Genomic DNA, 21,659 nt, shown 5'->3' with positions numbered 1-21,659 from the left:
ATGTTGGTGCAAATCCGCAAGGCATGGTGGATCATCCATCTATCTATCTAATCTGAAGTTAAATTCATGCCTAAGAAAACTTTTCTCTGGAGAGTGATTCTCTCATCAATTCAAGTGACTACAACAACAGTGTGGTCCATGAATCTGTAGCATGAAATTTGGGGTTTCCTTATAATAGGCCATTGATCAAGATTTACTGCAAAATCAGAAGTACCATCTTGCCTTGAGAAAAAAAAAAAAAAAAATTCCGTCTGATGCAGAACATGAGAAGTTCTTTCGATGCCTCCCCGATTGTTCAACATTTCGCGGAGGGCATCATGCACAAGAACACTTCTTGTCATTATGAAATAAAAGCTTCGAGGGATGAATGTATTGTCGTGTTAGGCGTGATCTTACCTGTCGGAAAAAAAAGCAAAGGAGATCACGTCACTCTCATTTACTAAGTTGAACAATGACAATAGACATCTCAAAATGTAGTTAATCTACACAAATTATCTGAATCAATTCTACTTCTGCTAAATGATTCTTCCCTATCTTATCACCAGAACAACAGCTTCCCTCTGTTGGTTTCTAATTGTCAACTGATGATGATTTTTCCACCCAATCTTATTCACCAAAATGAAGATTATTTTGGATTTCGGAATCCACTTCATTTCACAAACTATCATCGCAGCATCTCTCATGCGGTTCCTCAGTATCCGGCATGTCCTCAGAGTACTACTGTGGTAACTGCTTCTACGTTTGTTCCAGATGATGCCTAATCTTTCCCTCTGTGCCTTAAGAAGGGATATAGTTGCTTGAAATCTAGCCCCATATATTATACAACTCATTTGTGTTCGCTCTATCCAAAAAAGTAATTTGAAAGAGATCTATTATGTTCTTTATTATGGGATGAGGGTTAGAGTACAACATTAGATAGAACCAGGCTTCATTATTACCATAGTAGAGCAAACAGGATACCTGAACAATTTCACTCTCATCTTTCCTGTCCATTCTGGACAAAGTATCTCCTTTTTTGGTTCCTTAGAGAGTTGCTAAAGTACTTGTAAATTTCCATATTAGCACTGATTTTATATCCTTCAAACATACAGAGTTTCCTTTAATTTCCTAATTGCAGATTGAACCTCAACAACAACGTAAGATTTAAAAGGTTAAAGGTTGCTATATACTTTTCAGCATAACCACTATTCAAGGCTCTTAAAGGAAACTCTTTTTTTCTCTAAACCATGATTAGGTGAAGAAACATCCATATTTTGCAGCAGCAAGTCTTTATTTACTATGTAAACTACAATTTGATAAGATTTTCTGTGTCTCGGAGCAATCTTGACTGTTAGAGTTGCCATGCATGGATTCTGTAAGAGCACAAAAAAGTGACATCAGTTCCAGTAAAATTATGTCACTCAATGATGATAAAAACTAGTAATTAACTATTACGTTGTCCCATGAAAACTAGGAGAAATGATTTTTACACACAATTTCAATCTTTGTTGCATTAGCTGGAGAAGTTGTAAAGACGAGATTCACTGTCATGTACATGAATATTCATGAAAATAATGAAATAGCTATTTGCAATATTTATATTGAGATTTTCTTAGACTTTGTATTCAAGAATATTCTTTGGTTTCTAGTGGAATATCTCTGAGCTACATTTTTGTTAAGAGTTCCAAATGAATCATCTTTTTTACATATACAGGAGCTTCTTCTTCCAAAGGAAATATGAACATCGTTTCTGGTAATGTTATTTATTAGATGCTTATTTGACGAATTTTTGCCATACTGGCTTTTAACATGAATATGCTATTACCGGATGTAGTCTATTAATTGCACTACTTGCAACTGATAAATCAGAGACAATTTTCTAATTAATTTCTAATATCTACTCTGTAGAAACCTCATGGAGCAAACACACAATGTGATCATGGCCTCGCTTGCATGTGATCCTTTGAAATGCTTCTCTTGTTGCTTCAAGGGTCCTCATGGATGTATTTGATCGTACTAGATGATAAGGGAATGATTTTTTTTTCTTGCTTCATGGAAATTTTCATTCTGACATTTGCGCTAGTAATTTTCAGTGCTTGTGGTATATCAATGTTTTTAGAGGAATTTGTCTTTTGTTTTTTACAGACTATCCACAAAAATCTTGGCTTCTTATTAGTTCATGGAGCTGAAACAGAACATAATTGAGATAGCATTGTGCAAGTTCTTCCTTATCAGAACCGGATGTCTCTGTATATCTCTGAGAATGAAGGCATTATAGTCTATACTTGTCACCTGATTGAACCATTGAAGAATTTAAGGAGCGAAATCTAACGATTTGGGAATGTTTTGGGCTCTACAGCATGACTTGTATGAGTGCTTTCTTGCTGGGACACCTCTATGAATGTTTGATAGATAAATTTCAGCAACTCACTTGTTGCTTGAAGCACTCGGAAAAGTGACAGTATCTGTATAGCTTCATTTCATACTGAGAGAATAATTAGTTGAAGTGCAGCAAGTTAAAAGAAGTTAAGGATGATGTGATTTTAGTATTGTACTCTTGAATTAAAGACATCTAGAAACTGAAATTTGAGCATATGCATAAGTAGCTGAACCTTCTGATTGTGGATGTTGTGTCTATGTCAAACATAAAGAATGGAGAATGCTAGCCGGTTTAACATATTGTTCCTGCTTCCATCACGATCTTCTCTTAATTTTTTCCTTGGGTTGTGAGCAAGATGTCAATGGAGCAAAAGAAGGCTCTTCATTTCTTTCAGACATCCATAAAGTATCTACCAGCAGGGGGCTTTCGCGGTTTGACTTCTCGGCTTCAAATTTCCAGGTCCCTGCAGCCATCCGATCGGTTGCCAACAACCCGGACATGCTTTTTCATCTTGTTGCTTCCACTGCACCCTTTACTGGATGTAATGTGAGAGCGTCTCGAGTTTATCACCCAAGAGCATGTGGCCAGTAGCTTTGGGATCGAATGAATTAGCAGCCGACATTGACAGTGAAAAAAAATATACACACAGGAATGGTTACCAGTGATCCATGGAAATGGACAGGTTATAATCTCTCTCTCTCTCTCTCTCTCTCTCTCTCTCTCTCTCTCTCTCTCTCAACTTCTTTTCAAATTTTCATTTTATTTCAGGGTGTTTGTGTGTGATTGAATTTTTGTTTTATTCAGTTGGCCTCAATTTTAGCATAGAAAATATGGTTAAAAGTATAGAAATCGCAAGAAATAGCACAACGGTATATTGAAAAACATAACCTTGGAGAACGACATCAAGGAAAAAGCAACATGTTAACAAATGATACAACAAACCTTGGAGATTACATCCATATGACTAAAACAGAACAATACAAGTCTCACTCTCACCGAGTCTGACATGCATGATAATTGATAAGAAAGACAACATAGGGCATAACAGAGAATTCCATGCACCTATATCGCACAAAAGATCTAGTCTTCCTCTTCTTCGAGGGGATTCTCGTCTTCTTCCAGTGATGCAAATGGTTCTTCGGTGACTTTTTCATTAGTTTCTTTGGTTTCTTCCTCTGGTGGCTCCTCGTCTTCGACCTCATCGGCTTCCTCTACTTCATCCTCTGGAGGAATCTCGCCATGATGATCAGTGGCTGGTTCCAATCCTGCAATCGTCTCTTCAGTCATCGTTGCGTCAGCTGCTTCGATTTCTGGAAATTCGGTCTGAGGTTTTGAAACCTGGAAAAGCAATTCATTTGCCTCAGCCGTTTTTCTATCCATCTGATTTTGTTCATACATGTTATGTTAAACAGGAAGGAAAGATGAAGAATTTGAGTATTTGCAAGCAGAAGGGAAACTTGATCTGTCTTGTTCAGCGATTTGATTCACCATAAAGGGCTAAGGTTGGTTTGCAATTCTCTGAACCCCATCAAACATTATTTCTTCACGCTTGTCGTTAGGTACTCTCAAAAGGAAACTATTGATCAAAACATGATGGTTCGTGATTTTAATTAAGTTTGCAAACTATCTAGTGCTCTTCTTGAGGTAGTATCATTATCTGCCCACGGATAGGCCTTCTTCATGTATGAACTGATTATGGACCTAATAAGCTTTTTTTTTCCCCTCATTTTGCTGTGGTAGCAGATTGAGGTCCTGTTTAATAAAAATTCCGTTTCTGAGAATAATTTTTATTCACAATTAATTATTTTATTATTCTTTCCCTGATGAGCTTCTAAAGCATTTGAAGATATTTGATAACTGCACAACCCTTAAAATTTTTTGTGTTGTAGAATTACTTTTGATTTTTTAATAATTTTATGAGTTTTTCTTTTTCATTTTTCCTATTCTTCTTCTTCCTCATCTAACCGGTCGATGGCCACACTGAAGCCTCATAGTGGTTGCACAAGCTCGGCCTCACCTTGGCTAGGTGAGGCTCAACCTCATCCAATCACCGCAAGGTGGCCTCGCCATGGTCGGGCAAGGCCAACAGTGGCTTGGCCAGGCTCGACCTCGCCAAGGGTCGACAAAGTCCGGTGACCCCATCTAGTTGGTTGCTAAGGGCTGGCAAGGTCGCCTGGACCTCATCTAGCTTGTCGCCGGTGACCGGCTAGATGAGGAAGAAGAAGAAAAGAAGAGAGAGAGAGAGAGAGAGAGACTTCGCAAAATCTGGAGTTTTTTATGCATACAAGTATTTTTGTTGGAACGTTGATACATAACTAATGGAAAAGAGAGAGAGTATTTTTTATGCATACAAGTATTTTTGTTGGAACGTTGATACATAACTAATGGAAAGAGAGAGAGACCCCGCGGAACCTGGGATTTTTTATGCATACAAGTATTTTTGTTGGAACGTTGATACATAACTAATGGAGAGAGAGAGAGAGAGAGAGAGAGAGAGAGAGAGAGAAGAAGAAGAAGAAGAAATTGGCTTGATTCTAGAATTGTTTCCAGGAACAAAGAAGTACAATTTTTATACTTTTTGATTCAATTCCAAATCTATTCTTAAGAACAAATTGGCTTGATTTTAGAATTGTTTCAAGAAACAAAGAAGTAAAAAAAATTTACTTCTTGATTCAATTCCAAATCTATTCTCAAGAACAAATTTGTTCTCGAGAGTAAAAAAATTAACTGACGTTATCAAACGGATTTATGTTCTTTTTTTTGTTTTGAGGAACATAAGAACATAAATAACCAAGAATTAATCAGTTACTAAGCAGGCCCTGAATAGTCTTGAATATTGAGCATCTCGGCATAAAAGCAATTTTACAACACCTTATTCAATGGATATAATTAAAAGTGACTAGGTCAAGAAAGAGTGTGCTGATTACGTCAATGAATAAAGGAAAAACAAAAGTGCAGTGAGATGGATTTCATCCATGAAAACTGGACTTAAAGGTTCCTATGATACTAAAGATAAAGCTGTGAGCTCGTGTACCTGAGCACTGGCCATTGATTGAGTTGAAGGGGAGTTTGAGAGAAGCTTCGACACTGAGGGAATGAGAAAGAAACGAGTGTTGCTTAGTGTGTTGGTGCAGAGAGAACGAACAGCACGAGGTCTATTTATAGAGAAAGAGTCATGACTGCCAGATTCTAATAGAGTAGAAGAGTGGGGAACTGTTGGCCAAAAAAGAAAGAGCTTTGGAATAAATGAAAAAGACAGAAGTGTCCAAATGGAATTTACTATGCAAGGACTAGAGAAAGTATGGCCTAACCTTGGTTCAATAGACCGAAGCAATCATAATTTAGTTGTTAGAGTGAGACCCACAAAGTGTTTTTATATTGTAATCGATTCTGTCTCAATGCAATGATAGACTGACATTGTTAAGTAATTTTGACGAGGCTATGATCAAGTACTGTATTTTTTTCATTACGCGAAGTTATCACATGTTGATGGTGACATAAGTTTTTCATATTTGGCTTTTGTAAATACTTTCCATCTCTATCATTATTGATTTAGTAGATATGTAATACAATCTTTGAACCAACTTACAGTCAATCGCGGTCCATAGAATATGCTGTTCCACACATCCTTATTGTATTTGACTAACTCTGCCGAATCACAGCGATATTACAATAACCTCGTGCACAAGAAGCAGAAGATCAGAAAGTTGATGCATCATGTCAACGATACACCAAAGAATACGAACATATAAGCATGTCTGGCTGGAAATTCTGGTTTTCTTTTAACTCAACCAATTTGTACTGTAATTATTGCATATGTCATTCATCCTTCGCGGACTTTTGCGACATTGAAATGGTGAAATGGCAGGCTGTGGAGGCCAACTCTCTCTCGTATCAGCATCATATCTGTCTCTTTGCTTCAGCGTGCTTCTGTGCAGGTCTTGAAGGTGACTAAAGCATTGGCATCATATGCTTCCATGTTCTGTGATTTCCATTAGCTTGCGACCTTCTTTAGTGTCATTCGAATTCTTTCTGGCCTTTATAGTAGGGCCAAATCTGATAAAGGAAGTACTTTCTTTAGTAACAACTTTGTAAAAGAAGATATGCCAACTGATGATCAGTTCATTTATTAAGTCTTACGCAGTAAATTTTCCTTGAATAAAGTATCTTATACAAAGCTATAAAAAGTACGATATTCCCATGGCAAATTATTCATTTGGCTTTATTCCTCCAATAATGCATAGCAGATTCTCTAATCCAAAATGCAGCAAGATCATTACTAGGGGTTGAGCACTGGTTTGGTTCGAGCAGGGATGCAGGGCATTGTCGGTCTTATTCCGGGCCAGTTCTGGGAGAACCAATCCAATTCTCTGTTTCGTAAAGCTAGAATTGCCCGAACATTGATTCTGTTCCGAGCTTCGGCCTCGGCTCATGAACCTCTCAGTTCAACCTAGAAACCTGACTAAGCAAGGCGTATGTACTTGAGCTCATTTTTGGGACGTAACGAAATATTTTGCGCAATTTTTGCTTTTTCTTCCACCAGCTTTGTATTATTACACTTTCTATGAAGTTATTCATTTTAGTGTTTTAGGCTGGGTATAATAAACTTTAATAAAAATGTCCATTATTTTAAAAGATAAAAGTATCAATTCCGAAAAAAATTGGAACCGAGACCTGCAATCAGTTCCAAGTTCTTCTTCTAAAACCAATTCACTTAGGACGCGTTTAGTAACGTTTCTATTATGGGGAATAATTTTTGAACAAAAATAGTTTTATTTTATTTCTGTTTCGGGGAATAATTTCTGAGTATAAGAATGCGCTTGATAACTGCAAAAAATTTCTACTTCAAGGATAGAAATGACTTTTGTAAACTTGTATAATTTTTTTGTTTCTTTTAATTTTTCTTTTTTTTCTTTTTTTTTCTTCTTTCTTTTTTCTTTTTTTTTTTTTTTTTTTTTTCCTTTATTCCTTTTGGCTAGTTGCTGGCCATGGCCGGCCCCAGAGAGGCCGAGCCTCACCGCCTAGCCAAGGCAAGGCCGAGCCTTGTAGGACGACGCGAGGCTCAGTCTCGCCAGGCCAGGGCAAGGCCGACCTCACGTCTCCTAGGCAAGGTTGAGCCTCGCCAGTGACCTCGCCTAGCCACCAAGGCCACTGGTGAGGCTCAGCCTCGCCCAAGCGGCGCGAGGTCAGCGATGCTCCGACGAGGTCGCCGACCCTCGACGGCCGGTCGCTAACCATGGCCAAGGCCGGCAACCGACCAAAAGGAAGAAGAATGAAAGAAATGAGAAGAAAAAAAAATGTTTCTTGGAATTGTTCCCGAGAACAAGAAACAAGTTTTTTATATTTCGTATTTCTATTCCAAATTTGTTCCCGGGAACAAAAGTGTAAACAAACGTGTTTCTACTCTTTTTTTGTTCTCTGGAATTAAAAAAAATAGAAATTTTTTTCCGGGGAACAGAAACAAAAATAAACAAACATGCCCTTAGGAACCGATCTAACCTCAAGAGAAGTGTGGTGAGAAGTCCGCTCAAACCATGCTATTCAACCAGACAATTATAGCGGTGTTGGGATTCATTTGGTAAAGTTTTCCAATGATATCAAACACAACAATTTGGAAATCTGCAATACCATAGCCAAATCAACACTAGAAATATCTAACCTTTATGCCGCCACCAAACTAATTAATTGAATTCGCCAAGATTAAGATTTATTTTCACAATGTCATAGTTGAAAACCTTATAAGCACATCATTATGGGTAGTCTTAATACAGTCTAGATACTCTTTTCATGTGAATACCTAATCGTATATGATTTCCAAAGGTAATTACCAATTTAAAATGTGAAAGGCATCATTGAAAAAGCACTGAATTAGTAATACTTTAGTATATTAAATTGATGATTTTGGTTTGCCAAATCTCTCAATAGTTATGTTTCGAAAAATGGCATTGGATGGCGTCGGCAAAATAGATATCTTCTTGCAACTTGACTGTTGTTTGGCTTTGCAAAACCATTTCAAGAGGATGGCTCCTTACATACTCTTTTGAGATCAATAGACTCTAGCTACATTTGTTCGCCCGAATTTTCTAATTAGGATAGAATTAGATAGGATAAGATATAAAATTCATGATATTTTATCATATCTTATCCATTGTTTGGTGATTGTAATAATAAAATCGAATATATTCACATTTTTTATATCTATTATTTGATTTAAACGCTTATATGAATCATAAATTTTACAGATGGAAATGATAAAAATCTCTCACGACACTCTTATCTACTTTATTTTTTATTTTTCTTGCTTTTTTTTTATTAATTTCTTTTGTATTTCTTTCTCCCCCTTTCCATCATTCTCTAATAAAATTTTGTTAAATATAAAATTGTGCTAATATACCTACAATACTAAAACACCTAAAATATGTAATAAATATATAGTTATATATTGAATTTATATTATAAGATAGATTTAAATTCGAATATATAAATAAAAATAAGATCAAATTAAAAAACTAAACTTTATTTTTTGTTATCTTGAATTTCTTAGATTAGAATTCAAATATTATTTATATTGAAATATAATTTAAATTTGTTAATTTAAGATATTTGTTATTTGAGGAAAAAAACTTTCCTATTATGGATATTAAAATTCTCTCCGCCTTCATCGCATTTTCCATGGGATAATTTTACTCGGTTTATATATTATATTCGACTTTATCCTATCTCAAGCGGGCACCAAAAGTAGAATAGGATAAATTTTATTTTACCCTAAATTTTATCATGACCTCCTAACACAACCTATGAGTACCCCTTGGCCCAGAACAAAACCAAACTTTAAAGAGGTTCCAGCGCATATGAACATGTTCAACGAGCATGTGTTTCTGCAGACTGATGAGCTACTCCCTCTGAGATTTAGACGGTTGGTTTGACAAATTCTGTGTAGATTCACCACCCACAAAACTGATCACCTGTGTTTTCATATCTTTCTCTTTTCGGGTCTACGCGAAGTAAGGTAAGGACCTTATCCCGAGTCCACATGAATCAAAACTCACGATTGAGGATGCACCTGTCTCACTGCTAATTTTCTATTCGATACTGTCTGTGAACCTTGTTTACATGCTTGCAAGAAGATTTTCCGACCTCATCACACTGATCTCATCAAATGAAGCTTTACGCAAGAAAAAACCTTAGCATATCATTCATTACATTCCTGATTCGGTAATTCTACATCGTTTGTGAGTGTTTGAAATTCCTTCCGATGCAGCAAAGTTTGGATGTATATCATTCATACAGAGATTTCAAAGGTGAGGTTTTGACTTTTGAAGTCCTTCACACATTCCCTGGACAGATTACTCGACACCATATACAATAAGAACGTCAACTTGACGACAGTTCACACTGCGGATTTGACTTCCCAGTCAAGGGGATAAAACAAAGCAGCTGAAAGACTATGTCAGGACTATGTGTCAATCCATCACCACAAGATTTAAGATCAGGAAATCAGAAAGAAAGTTAGCAATAAAACAGAGGCCTATAAGCCTAAAATCAGAACAAAAGCATTTCTACTAGATACTACTTGCAATTAGCCCATGCTACATATCTTCAACTGGTCTAGGACAAAAGTATGAAACATCTGATGACCTAACCTTGTTAATGCACAAAAGACCTAAGAGAGGACTTAAACAGAAGCTGCTCAACTAACATTTCTACCATCCCGTGCAGCCAGGTGGTAGAGGTTCAGTGCACCTGCAAATACATACTTATTATGGTCAGACCTGCAACATTTTTTGCTTGAACCCCAAAAAGAGCAGAGTAAAATCTTTTTTTTATCAAGGATAAAATCCTCCTCAAGTACACATTAGTTAGATTGGTTTAGAAACGTAGGAAAACCAACCCTTTGGATATTTCTATGGTTTCATAGGAGTTGCAACATATCTTTGACGATGATAGTAAAATGAGTAAATTTATCACGTTGTCATAAAAGGAGAATTACCATAAAAATCGGGAAAACTACCAAGCAATAGTTTATATATTTCAGTCCAAGACCCATAGAATTAACTACCTACATACTACCATGCTTATAACAAAATGCTAGACGTTTGTCAATTTAGTTATGCTGGAGTAACTGCCCAGTCTACAAATGAGTTCCACAAAGAATTATAACCCATAGATCAAACACATTCCAAGTATATTTAGGTTAGTTAGGGCTTGCATAATTTTTGCAAGAAGAAATTGCGAGTATAAAAAAGATTATGAAGGTCATAAACCAAATTTCTAGCTCACTGCAGATGCTAACATACAAATACAAAAGAGTTGACCAAATTTATACATGCCAACTGCCATGAAACAATTCTTAGCCATAAAATTTATTAGAAAAAAAAAATACTTCAAAAACAGTAGGGAACAATCACTTCAAATGAACCTTGAACACTCACCAGCCGCACTATCATGATTGCTTAAATAAGTGATGGCGTTCTAGCAACTCAGGTACTCCCAATGCAGATATGCTTTCACAGCCAAGAAGCTCCCGAAGCCTGGCATCACAATGTATCCCCATGGGATTCAAAGGATCCTGTATAAGAGAAGCAAAAATGCAGAAGAAACAGAATACCAATGATAAGCAGATTCAACACATTTACAGTTTCGGCTTCCTTAAAGGCTACCAATTCTTACATGCCGAAATAGCAAAGAAAGGGAACTTCCTGACCACATGTTAATGGGTAAACAGTAGTGAAAATATGACACAAAAACAGTATAGTAGTCTGACATATGCTAGAATGTCATAAGGAAGTACAATTTCCTTTCAAATGACAGTCAAAAATTACAGGCAATGGAAAAGCTAAAAGTAAGCATTAAAAGTTACACACCTCCAGTTGATGGATCTTAATGTACTCCCAAACACGCCTATGTGCTTCTGTCTGGAGCATTTCCCTTTCTCCGGTTCCCAAAAACTTGGCTAGCGCTTCAGATATAATTACAGATGCACCAGTTTGAGAACTAATATTGGGGGACTCAGCACTGACCTTCAATCTTTTCGCTTGACCTGACTCCTCTGAAGGCATTACAATGTGAAAAGAGGCTCAATAAAATCCATATTAGGGACTAGGAAAAGAGTATTTATCACTTTAAGAATACTTTGCATACTTGTAGGTTGAAGTGGAATAATATGTTTGGAAAGTAGCTTGTTCATCTTGAACATGTCAGTGCAATCTGTTTCGAATACCAAACGCAGGGCATCATCACAGATTATCTTCCTCTTGTTACTTGGATCTTGGAGGTTATTCTTCCTTATGTATGCCCAAAGCTGCTTCACGATCTGGATAAAGCAAAGTAAGAGTTCTTTAGCAAATTTCTTGTGGGTAATGCAAAAGCCTTTTAGTTAAAAGAGTAATTTCGCACCTCAGTCCGAGGTAATGCTGGCTCGCCAACGATGGCCTGAAGCTCTGATGTGACCCCACATACTTTGTTCAGACCACCTGCACCACCTCTTCTTTTTGCACCAGCTGGAGCACTGCAATAAGATCATGCACCATCACATAAGTTATGGCACATGTAGAAGCAAACAGCAGAGAAAAACACCAACAGATTCACTTAAACCTAGTCAGATTTGCATTCCTATCTAACCCATAACATCACATGACAAAAGAATAATGATTGTGCAAAAGGGAGCCACACATTTAAAAGAAGAAGATCGGCAAGATATTCTTCAATCCTCGGAAGAAAAACCTCGTTAGAAACCACTTAGAAGGAAGGAGAGAAAGAAACATCACTACATTGCCATGTTCTCAAGTTCAAGTTGAAACATCCCAGGATCCTCAAACCATCTGAATTCTCACATTGTTAATGAAGCAAAAAAGAGAAGGGGAGAAATATCGCTTCGCTAAAATACACCTTTCTATAGATTAATATATCGAAAATGGCAAATGAGGGCACCTTCAAAGAAATTTCAATGACAGACATAGGCAAAAATCTAGATTTTGAAAGAGCCTCCAGGATCCAATCTCAAAAAGAAAAAGAGTTCTTTTCGAGTTGTAGGCAACAAACTTCAAGCATAAGATAGAAAATCATCTGGAGCATCCTACGGAAAGAATGGATCCAAGCAGACTCCCACCACAAAAGTAAAAAATCCTGATGAACGAATCACGCCAAGCGAATATTCAAAAGATAGCTGCTTTCCAACACATGCCAGCAGAACACTCCAAGAAAACCCAAAAAAAAATAAAATGTCGAAACTCACTAGGTTAGTCACACAAAATGAATCTGCAACCCAATCAATAGTTTGAGCCACACACCCCCCAGAATCCATTTTCACTCTTGCTTCAACAATTTGTGTCAGTGCAGTCTCAGTGCATCAATCTTTCTCCAAACCCCTCCCTCAGCATCATTTCCAAACACATGCTTCAGCTAAGCCCCCCCAAAAATTGGCTATATTCAAGCTCACACTACTATCAATCAATACCACGCAAAAGAGAAACAAAAAGCGGGGGAAAAACCCTAGCAGGGCACGAAGTCTCGAAACAATCAACCCCAATCCCGCAACCCTAACCCTCAATCGATCCCAAATTACACCCTAGAGACAGAAATTGCACTGTCGCTTAACAAACCCTACGGACGAAGGAGGCGAAATGGCCAAAGAGAAAAAAAAAAAAAACCTTTCTTTCGGGCTCTCCGACGCCGCGGGAGCCGCGCTCTGTTCGGCCTTGACAGAGGCCGGGGGGAAGGGCGGCTGCGGCTGCGGCTGCGGCTGAGCCACGCGGGGCGGCGCGGCGGCGGCGGCGGAGGGGGCGCGTGGGTCGGGCGGAAATTGAGATCCTGCGGCGGGGCTGGAGGGCGAAATGGGAAGGAAGAGCTGCTGCTGCTGCTGCTGGTGTTGCTGCTGCTGGTGTTGTTGGTGTTGCTGGTGGTGTGTGCTGCTGCTGCTGGTGCTGGTGGTGCTGCGGCGGCTGCGGCTGCGGCTGCGGCTGCTGGGGCTGGGGCTGGTGGTGGGGTGGGGGGTGGTGGGGAAGGCGGAAGAGGGGGAGGAGGGGCAAAAGGGTCTTTGCGGGGGAGAGAGGGGGAGGGTGGTGGTGGGCGCGGAGGAGGAGGGCGATCTGGTCGCGGATGAAGGGGGCCTTGTGGGAGAGGTCGAGGCCGAGCTTGGCCTCGAGCTGCTGGACGACGCCGTTGATGGTGGTGACGGAGTTGGGGTCCGACTGCCGGAGCACCGTCTCCACGCCCCGGGCTATCTCCAGGTCCGTCACCATCCTCCGCGCCGCGCTGCCCGCCGCGTTCACATTCATGAAATCCGGCCGAGGGGGGCGCAACGCCTTAACCGAATTAACGAACTCCCCTTCTCTCTCTCTCTCTATTCTCTCTCTGTGGCTGCTTCAAACGGTCTCTCTCTCTCTCTATCTCTCTCTTCTCTCTCTCTCTGTCTGTGTTGTTTTCTTTTCTCTCTCCTCTGGTCTGTCTGTCTCTCTATCTCTATCTTCTCCCATCTCTATCTCTCTCTATAGAGATTAGAATGACGGAAATGCCCATGCGTGTTCTCGCAAATTTCCGTTTTTTGAATCCAGTGCTGTCTCTCTCTCTCTCTTGCTTTCTCTCTCATCATTGCTGTTGTTTTTGGACAAATTCTTTTAGTTGTGTTTGATTATCCAAATGTAAGACCAAATGGACAAACCACCAAATCCGGTGTTTGGTGACGCCCTTCGAGCTACTTCGAACTAAGTATAAACACTGGATATATATATATATATATATATATATATATATATATATATATATAAATGGATGGGATAGGGATGAGATGAGTGCAGATTAGATCAAACGAAAATAATAATAATAATAATAACTTAAGAAGCCTTGCTACATTCCAATAATAGAGTGATGGAGTGACATGTCCAAATATTACTTCACCCGCCATCATGTGAAGACCACCAGAACAATAGCCGATTGTTACATCGTTGTTGCCTCCAATCTGGGCAGCTAATCATGTTGCGACAACTGAGGGTAAAATGGAATCTGACGATCGTTGTCGCCTTCGAGGATGGGCCCAATTTGCAATCTTCTTATACAGCGAAGTTTTTGAATAATGGCTTTGTTGTAGTTGCCCACCAATGAGCTTCTAAAGTTGCTATTTACTAAAGGGAGAAAAGTTTTATTATTGGGCTGTGTTACTTTCTTGAGTGGTCCAATGTGGTTCTTGTGAATTGTTTTTCGATAGTTTTGTCGATTCTATGAGATGTTCGGATGGACTAACTTCATGGCATGGAGATCTACAAAAGGCTTCCCAAAGCTAAGGCTATTTTCGAGTAGATAAGAAGATCTTGAGAGAGGTCTCTATACCCAGATCACATAAATAAAAACGTATAGCAATTTCACTAATTTTTTGTGTTCCCTTTTCGGCACTCTTGTTTTGGCATCAACCTACACCATGTAAGTAAAAGATGCTCTTTTGTAGGTCCTTGAGTGAGCAATTCAAAGACAACCCAAGTGGAAGATCAAGTTTACAACCAAAAGGCAACCCGAATCGACACATTTGAGCTCTACCTCTCTATCTCTATGATGTAGATAGGGGGTCGCAACCGTTGCACTAGATTTGCATAGACTACAACAACTATGAGAAAGCTGATTGAGAGGGAGAGGAATGAGATGACAAACTTGGGATACATGGAAAGTGTCAAAAGTGATAGGTGGAGGTTGAAACAACCAAACACGAAAAAGAATTTTCAAAGATTTTCATTTCTTTCTCTTGCACCAAAACCATCATGGGATTTTCTGCGATTCAAAAGATATTCAAAGTGTTTTTAGTCCACTTTATCCTATCATATCACAATTTAAATACGGAGGACCAAATGCAACTTTAGAGTTAAGAACATATTTAATTCTCTATATTCTGGGCATTTGTGCAATTTGATCTTCTAACGTTTGTTTTGTGCAATCAAAGGGTTTTAAATTCGACTTGAAATAAGAGACATTCGGGGAATTAGTTAAGTCACGTATTTGCTTGGTTTGTTGAAATGTGATGTCGCTTTTAACCTTAGGAGCAGGGGGTACGAATGTAGTTGATCGGTTGCAGCTGTCTCCCTCTTAAATTAAAGTTACAAAAGGAAAGATAAAAATAAAATTATAAAGAAAGAAAGGGAAAAAAAAAAAAAGAGAAAAGGAAAAAAGGGATATAAAAGAAAAGCTGAAATTGTGAATCTGTCTTTGCAGTTCAAGTGGGTCACTTGCCCACCATATTCTTCACCCTTTTCTCTTTGTCTCTAGTCCATGTCAATACCTAAAATACAACCGATGCTTACAAGTATATGCAGAGTCTCCGAGAAAGGACTTCGTAGAAAGAGCTCTGAAGATCTAGAGATTGACCATATTGTGGCCAAAATTAAGAGATTAATAACATTTCTATACCTCTTTGAAAATGTGCACTATTGATAATGAGTCTAAATTGACTTACCAAAACATCTGATGCTTTAAGAAGCTTTTTCAATTATACCCCAAACATTGAAAGTGTTCACTATTAAAATGGACTTGTTTTGGTTTACGATGTTCAACAAATGAAATTGTTGGGTTTTATTCTCTATCAAGTTTATACAGATTGCATCCAATGAGATTTCAAATAAAAGGAAATTGGATTGCATTAACCTCGTTGTCAACATGGTAAAAGAAAGACGAAGGGTGAGATTGTGAAGAGATCATATTCAAGATAAATCTCATTTGATGAGATTCATAGACTTCTACTCTACTAAATTTTGTCACGAAAAATCCTGATTAAGAAGGTATCATAGGATATAATCTCTCTTTTTATCAATGGAGAAGAAAATTGATAATGAAGAAATTGAGTTTGATTGTGATGTAGGGGAGACAATGGGGTAGGTCAACAACTATAGAATGTTTATTGGGTGCTGCTCCTATGATTGTTAATTTTAGACAAGACCTTGTTCTTGGTTAAATTAGGATCACAATTCAGTGGTTGTCGTCAGAAGATCCATTTGTCTACTTAAGACATGGATTTTATCATACGTTTGTTGCCCTAAGAAGATAGACTCAGTTCTTATTGGTGCTCTATCGTACCACTTGTCATCATTTGTGCCTTGGAGAAAAGCAATGAGCAAGTTTCCTGTTGAAGCATGAGCTCCTTTTTCTAGTGATTGCAATGGATGATGACCCGGTTTGGTGAAGGCCCCACTTTTTTTGGTTGGTTGGATTAGCCAACTCTATAAACAATGCCAGACTGTTCAAAGATCTATACAAAACTTCCCCCTTTTTTTTCCTCTTTTTATTAGAGAGAGAAACTAAGCGATTAAGCAGAAATGACCAAATATCATCTCATCTCAAGTAAACACACTTAGGAAACAAGGTTGATAATCTGAAATGGTGGTTGACGAGATGTTATTATCGGTTAAATTGAACATCTTTGCTACCGTCTCTACCATAACAGTTCAATTAGTTCTTTGCTAGATTAAGGGAAGTTAGCCAATTTATCGAGCATTTTCTCATCTAATGAGAGAACGAGGTTACACAATTAAATAAAATATTCATTGCATACCCCTACTAACCTTATCAATCAAGCAAGATGTTGGCCAAAATTTCGAATGCTTATGTGTAACCAAAACATGAAATTATTCACATTTACTGATATGGAAAATCGAAACTACATCGGATGTTTAATCTATACATGCAAGTCCATTCCTTAACCGCCAAGGAGCGACTCTTCAAATATTATGTTAGACCCGCAAACATGGCCCTATTAGAAAAGGTTAGACGAAGCCTGCCTCGTCTCTAGCCATCAACCGGCGAAGCCACCAATGGCGACTCGGCTCGAATCATGTAAATCCACGCAACCCAACAATGCAAAACACTTTCACCATAAACAGCAGAATAGAATAGACAACAATTTCCATGGATTTACGCATGACGAAATGAGCAAGCTAACGAGGAATGTTACGAGGCCAGGCAGTGACATGGGGCAACGTAGACGAAAGCCCATCAATGGATGTTGGGCTACAGGGCAGCCTTCACTGCAAAATCCGATAGGAGAAGCAAAGGAAAGCAGCAGCAGTAGCAGCAGCAGCGGAAGAAGAAGAAGAAGAAGAAGAAGAAGAAGAAGAAGCCCATCAATGGGTATTGGGCCATTGAAGTCAGCTTGCAGCAGAAGAAGAAGCAGCAGCAGCAGAAGGAGGAGGAGGAGGAGGAGGAGGAGGAGCAAGACCCAATGGCGCAAGTTCTCAACTTGGCCCTACCCCGGCCGCACCCGCCTCCTTCCTCATCGCCGTCGCCTTCGAGGACGCGGCCGCGCGACCTCCGTTGCTGGGCTTCGCTTCAGCAGAGCCTCAGGTGCAACGGCAGATTCTCCTGCCTGTTCTCCGACAATCGCAGGGAGGTAAAGGAAACTCCTTTTGCTCTCACTTCTCTCGTTGCGCGCGGTGAACTTGTTGCTTCTGGGTTAAGCGAGCTTGAATTTGGCGGAGACATTCCGGGGATTGAGTTACATGGCGACCTTGAATTGTTCTTGCTCCATCGCGGTGTTTTGCTTCTGTGAAATTAACGTAGTTTTATGTGCGCGACGTGTTCGCTGCTTTGCCTGAGTGAGCTTAATGGAGATTGATTGTGCCTAGTGGTCAATTTGGCTAATTTCTCCCGGTCATATGATTGAGGAAAGCGTGCGATTTCGATTTCAAACTGATTAGGAGCAATGAACAAGCAATAACGTTCATTCAAACGTGTTTGATTGGTGTGAGAAATTCTTCCGGTGGCATTTCTGTGTTGAATTCTTCAAGATACATTATCCGAATGAACCCTTATAGTAGATGATGGTAATTCAATGGGCATAAATCTATGTACATGTATTGGTCGTGCATTTTTACCAGCTAATTTTTCAGAATTGAAGCCCGGAATCTGTTAGGTACAGTTAAAAATCCTCTTATGTGGAATTTTGCCTCAGCACAAATGGTTCATCCGGTTACCTAATTCCCCTAGCTGAAACCTGTCAGCATCATCTCATGCGGACTCAAGTTGAAGAACTTGACTTGGGAATGGTGGGCAATGACCTCTCTATATCGAGGGCATTAAAAATTCATCAATAGTTAGGGAGACAGTGCTTTTATGAATTCACTCCATTTACCAGATAGGGGCAAGAGTGATCTATGTCCTTCCACATTATCTATTATCAAGTTTACTTTCCATCGCATTGGACTTGGGTTAAAGGTAGTAATCATGGCTACAGAAGACAGTCATGGAGCAATTTCTGTTGGTCAAATGGCAATCTTTTGTTCAAAGAGGTTGACTAGCGACCATATTGGATGGTATGGATAGATGAGAAACTCCATATTTGCTATTGGTCTTTCTTGGGTGCTTTTATTGCTTGATTGGGGGCTGGGTGGGTTCAGGGGCAGCCCGACTCATTGTCTGATATCTCACTAAGAGCTTTGGTCCTGATTAATAGTGCTAGAGTTCACTAGGCCAGTTAGAATGATCTTGCCAGCTCCCTGGTGTCTCCAATAGCTCCAATCTTAGAGGGTGCAAAAGTTCTTGACATAAAAAGCATAATGGAATCTAGATGAAAAGTGTAAAAACTTTCACGCCTGAGGGGGTCATGTCTCTGTTTGAATTAGTGTTGCTCCTGTATACATATACACAAATGCCTGGATCTGAGATGAAATCACTAGACATAATTTGGCTTTTTCTTGGCCCGAACCGGTAGAGAATAAGCGTCTAGGGATCTTGCATATTCTAAATATGCTTGGGATATCCTAACTCGAATTGGTAACTGCAGAGTTCATATAAGCAGATAAAACTTTCTTATATAGGATTTGCTTGATATTGAATAATTAGCCAAAATGAACTACCTCCAAGTGTGGACAAGTTTTCAAAAGCATTAGAACAGAACTGAAAACAGATGGTAACCTGTTCCTTGAGATGTAATAAATCAAATTTGGTTCCATATTAGGCATTTGTCACAACAATGGATGTGAGAATTTTGATTCCAATTTGCTCTGCCTTGTATTCTGCTATCATATTCTTCACAAATCTCTTCATGACCATAACCCGTGTCTGGCTCTCCCCAATGATTCAAGACATCCTCCTTGGGGCAGATCACATCCATGCAGAGATTTACTTTGGTTTCTCCCAGCTTATTTTATGCCATATTTGACAGATTGGTGATTTACCATATTTCTGGGTGCAGGACCAAGCTAGAAAAGCTTTAGAAAGTGCGCTAGGGGGAAAGAAGAGTGAGTTTGAGAAATGGAATAAAGAGATCAAGAGAAGAGAAGAAGTGGGAGGAGGTGGTGATGCTGGTGGAGGTGGTTGGTTTGGATGGGGTGGAAAATTTGGTTGGTCCAATGGTGATCATTTCTGGCAAGAATCAAAGCAGATTAGTTTGGCTGTTTAGGTATCATTCTCATGGTAAGCAGCTTCTTGTGCAAATTCTCAATATTAGGGTTCATAGTGTAATGATTTTTACTCTCTCCCTCTGTATCTGAGACATTCTTATTTACCTTCACAGTTTCTCTTAATTGCAAAAGGAGAAGTCATGCTTGCAATGGTCTTGAATCCACTGCTGTTTGCATTGCGAGGAGCAAGAGATGCGTTAACTTTTGTTACCACAAAGATCTTGAGACTATCCCCAAGTAGTCCTACTGGCTTTGATGCTTTACCAAAGAACGGAAAATCGTAGACGTGTCTCTGCTAAAGAAGAAGTATTGAGAAAATGGGGAAGCGCTTGATTGTCTTTTCATCTTGTATGAAGAATGATCTTGTCGATTCTTTGTTATGGCTCTCACCGTGCCATAATTTTCTTGTTGTTTTGCTTTTTCAAAGGCCAAATTGTGGAAAAGGCTGCTGCGTAGGTAAAGTCGATGAGCTGTTAAAGGCTGCCATGTATCTTTTTTCTGAGTCCAAGTTGGTTCAAATTTTGTGGAAGGAAACCAAAGGGTGTTTGGCATGTTCCTTGAAAGGCTTCTTCGATGAAGACCTGTTATTCTTCCTTCGCACCATGAGATCACTGAATGCCTGCACATTGGACATGGAAGTGCAACTACTTTCTCGAATAGTGGTGGTCAAGGACAAGCTTCAATTGTTAATTGAATTGCTTGATTTTTGTTCTGGCAAGTCTTTCTAATTGTAAGAGAAGTCCTATGCTCGATTTTTCTAGTTTCACCAAACACCGATTGTTTGAGCTTCCCATTAAGGACAAGAGAATTCAAATCTTTTCGATGTACTTGATTCCTTATGAACCGTCTTCAATTGCTCTTCTTGCTACTTATTTTATACCAGTTCATACTAAATTTGGTTTCCAATGAGACGTACTATTGAGCTTTTCTGTGGATTCTCCGTTTAATTTTGTTCTCCTATCATTGTATTATAATTAGACCTGTGTAGCATACCACTCATGGACATTTTATCCAGTCTCAAACTAATTCCTTTTTCTCTTGGTAACCAGTATGATTGTGGAATAGTTGCATGATTTCGCGAGGACTATCGCGTGAGGCAAGTGCTTTGACATGCACGATAGCAAAGTTCACTGTAGCTCAATAAGTGACTCGGAAACTACGAAATTTCTGTTGTGTGCAGAAAAATGGAAACTTGGGATAGCTAAAGCATGGAACAGTTTGCATACATTTGTCTAAGACACTCTTTAAGACTTGATCCCGAGTTCACGGCAGAATCACTCACATTGTGGCCCGGTGAGTCACCTTCTATATTTACATGTCGGATGCAGGGGACATGCATTTAATGAACATGTCGGTTGCAGACTGATTTTTCTAGTCCTAGGTTCAATTTAATGAACATCAATCACCAGGAGCAAGCAGATGGTCATCTAATCTTGCCAATGCATATGGCCTTTTTCCTTTTTCTAGTCCAATGTTCAATCCAGTAAAACTCGTTCACACCAGTGAATACGGCCATCTCTATTTACTGCGGAAAGTGATCTCGCTCGCCCACTTTCGGCACGGACCCGTGACCAGAACTAGAAAATGCCGTCGCCATCATGAGCCGATTTACACGTGAAGCGCGGACCTTCTTTGGGACGTTGAGCCATGTCCTTTTGCTTGCATACGTCGTGTTCATGGAGCTGTTTTTATCCGTGATGAGTTGTTCGATTCAAGGCCACACTGTCTCTGCCCTTCTGTTTTGACATTAGTGGCAACGGTGCCTATTTATGGTGAGCAGGTGCAAGATCAGGTGGTAATCAGACATTGCCTGATGAATCCATTTTGGGAACCCATGCAAGCTGGCTCGAGGTTAATAAAGCAGCTCATCAATGGTCGTCGTCTTAAAACGAGGACATACCATATGCGTTAGCTTAAAGTTCTTGACG

General features: G+C 39.2%; 2 protein-coding genes and 1 long non-coding RNA gene across 3 annotated transcripts; 1 reads left to right on the top strand and 2 right to left on the bottom strand.

The window, feature by feature from the left end:
• Nucleotides 1-3,261: 3,261 nt before the first annotated feature.
• On the bottom strand, nt 3,262-5,543 carry LOC104445639. Its single transcript, XR_726030.3, has 2 exons — nt 5,394-5,543; nt 3,262-3,697 (listed from the first exon to the last, which is right to left on the bottom strand). It is a non-coding gene; the product is annotated as an uncharacterized LOC104445639 (long non-coding RNA).
• Nucleotides 5,544-9,652: 4,109 nt separating this feature from the next.
• Nucleotides 9,653-13,781, bottom strand: LOC104431786. Its single transcript, XM_039314005.1, has 7 exons — nt 13,324-13,781; nt 13,009-13,292; nt 11,756-11,867; nt 11,501-11,672; nt 11,224-11,408; nt 10,792-10,928; nt 9,653-10,102 (listed from the first exon to the last, which is right to left on the bottom strand). Exons 1-6 carry the CDS (start codon nt 13,633-13,635, stop codon nt 10,803-10,805), a joined length of 1,191 nt encoding a protein of 396 aa, XP_039169939.1. The 5' UTR covers nt 13,636-13,781; the 3' UTR covers nt 9,653-10,102; nt 10,792-10,802.
• A 3,712-nt stretch (nt 13,782-17,493) lies between these two features.
• LOC104445638 lies at nt 17,494-20,640 on the top strand. The gene is given in 3 exon segments (XM_039312113.1): nt 17,494-17,720; nt 19,524-19,730; nt 19,845-20,640. Coding segments are annotated over 3 exon segments (546 nt in total). The 5' UTR covers nt 17,494-17,552; the 3' UTR covers nt 20,016-20,640.
• The last annotated feature ends 1,019 nt before the right edge of the window (nt 20,641-21,659 follow it).

The sequence above is a fragment of the Eucalyptus grandis genome, chromosome 5, assembly GCF_016545825.1.
Source record: "Eucalyptus grandis isolate ANBG69807.140 chromosome 5, ASM1654582v1, whole genome shotgun sequence".
Taxonomy (NCBI): Eukaryota; Viridiplantae; Streptophyta; class Magnoliopsida; order Myrtales; family Myrtaceae; genus Eucalyptus; species Eucalyptus grandis.
Note: the sequence above shows the minus strand (reverse complement) of the source record. Positions and strands in the feature narration are given on the sequence as shown.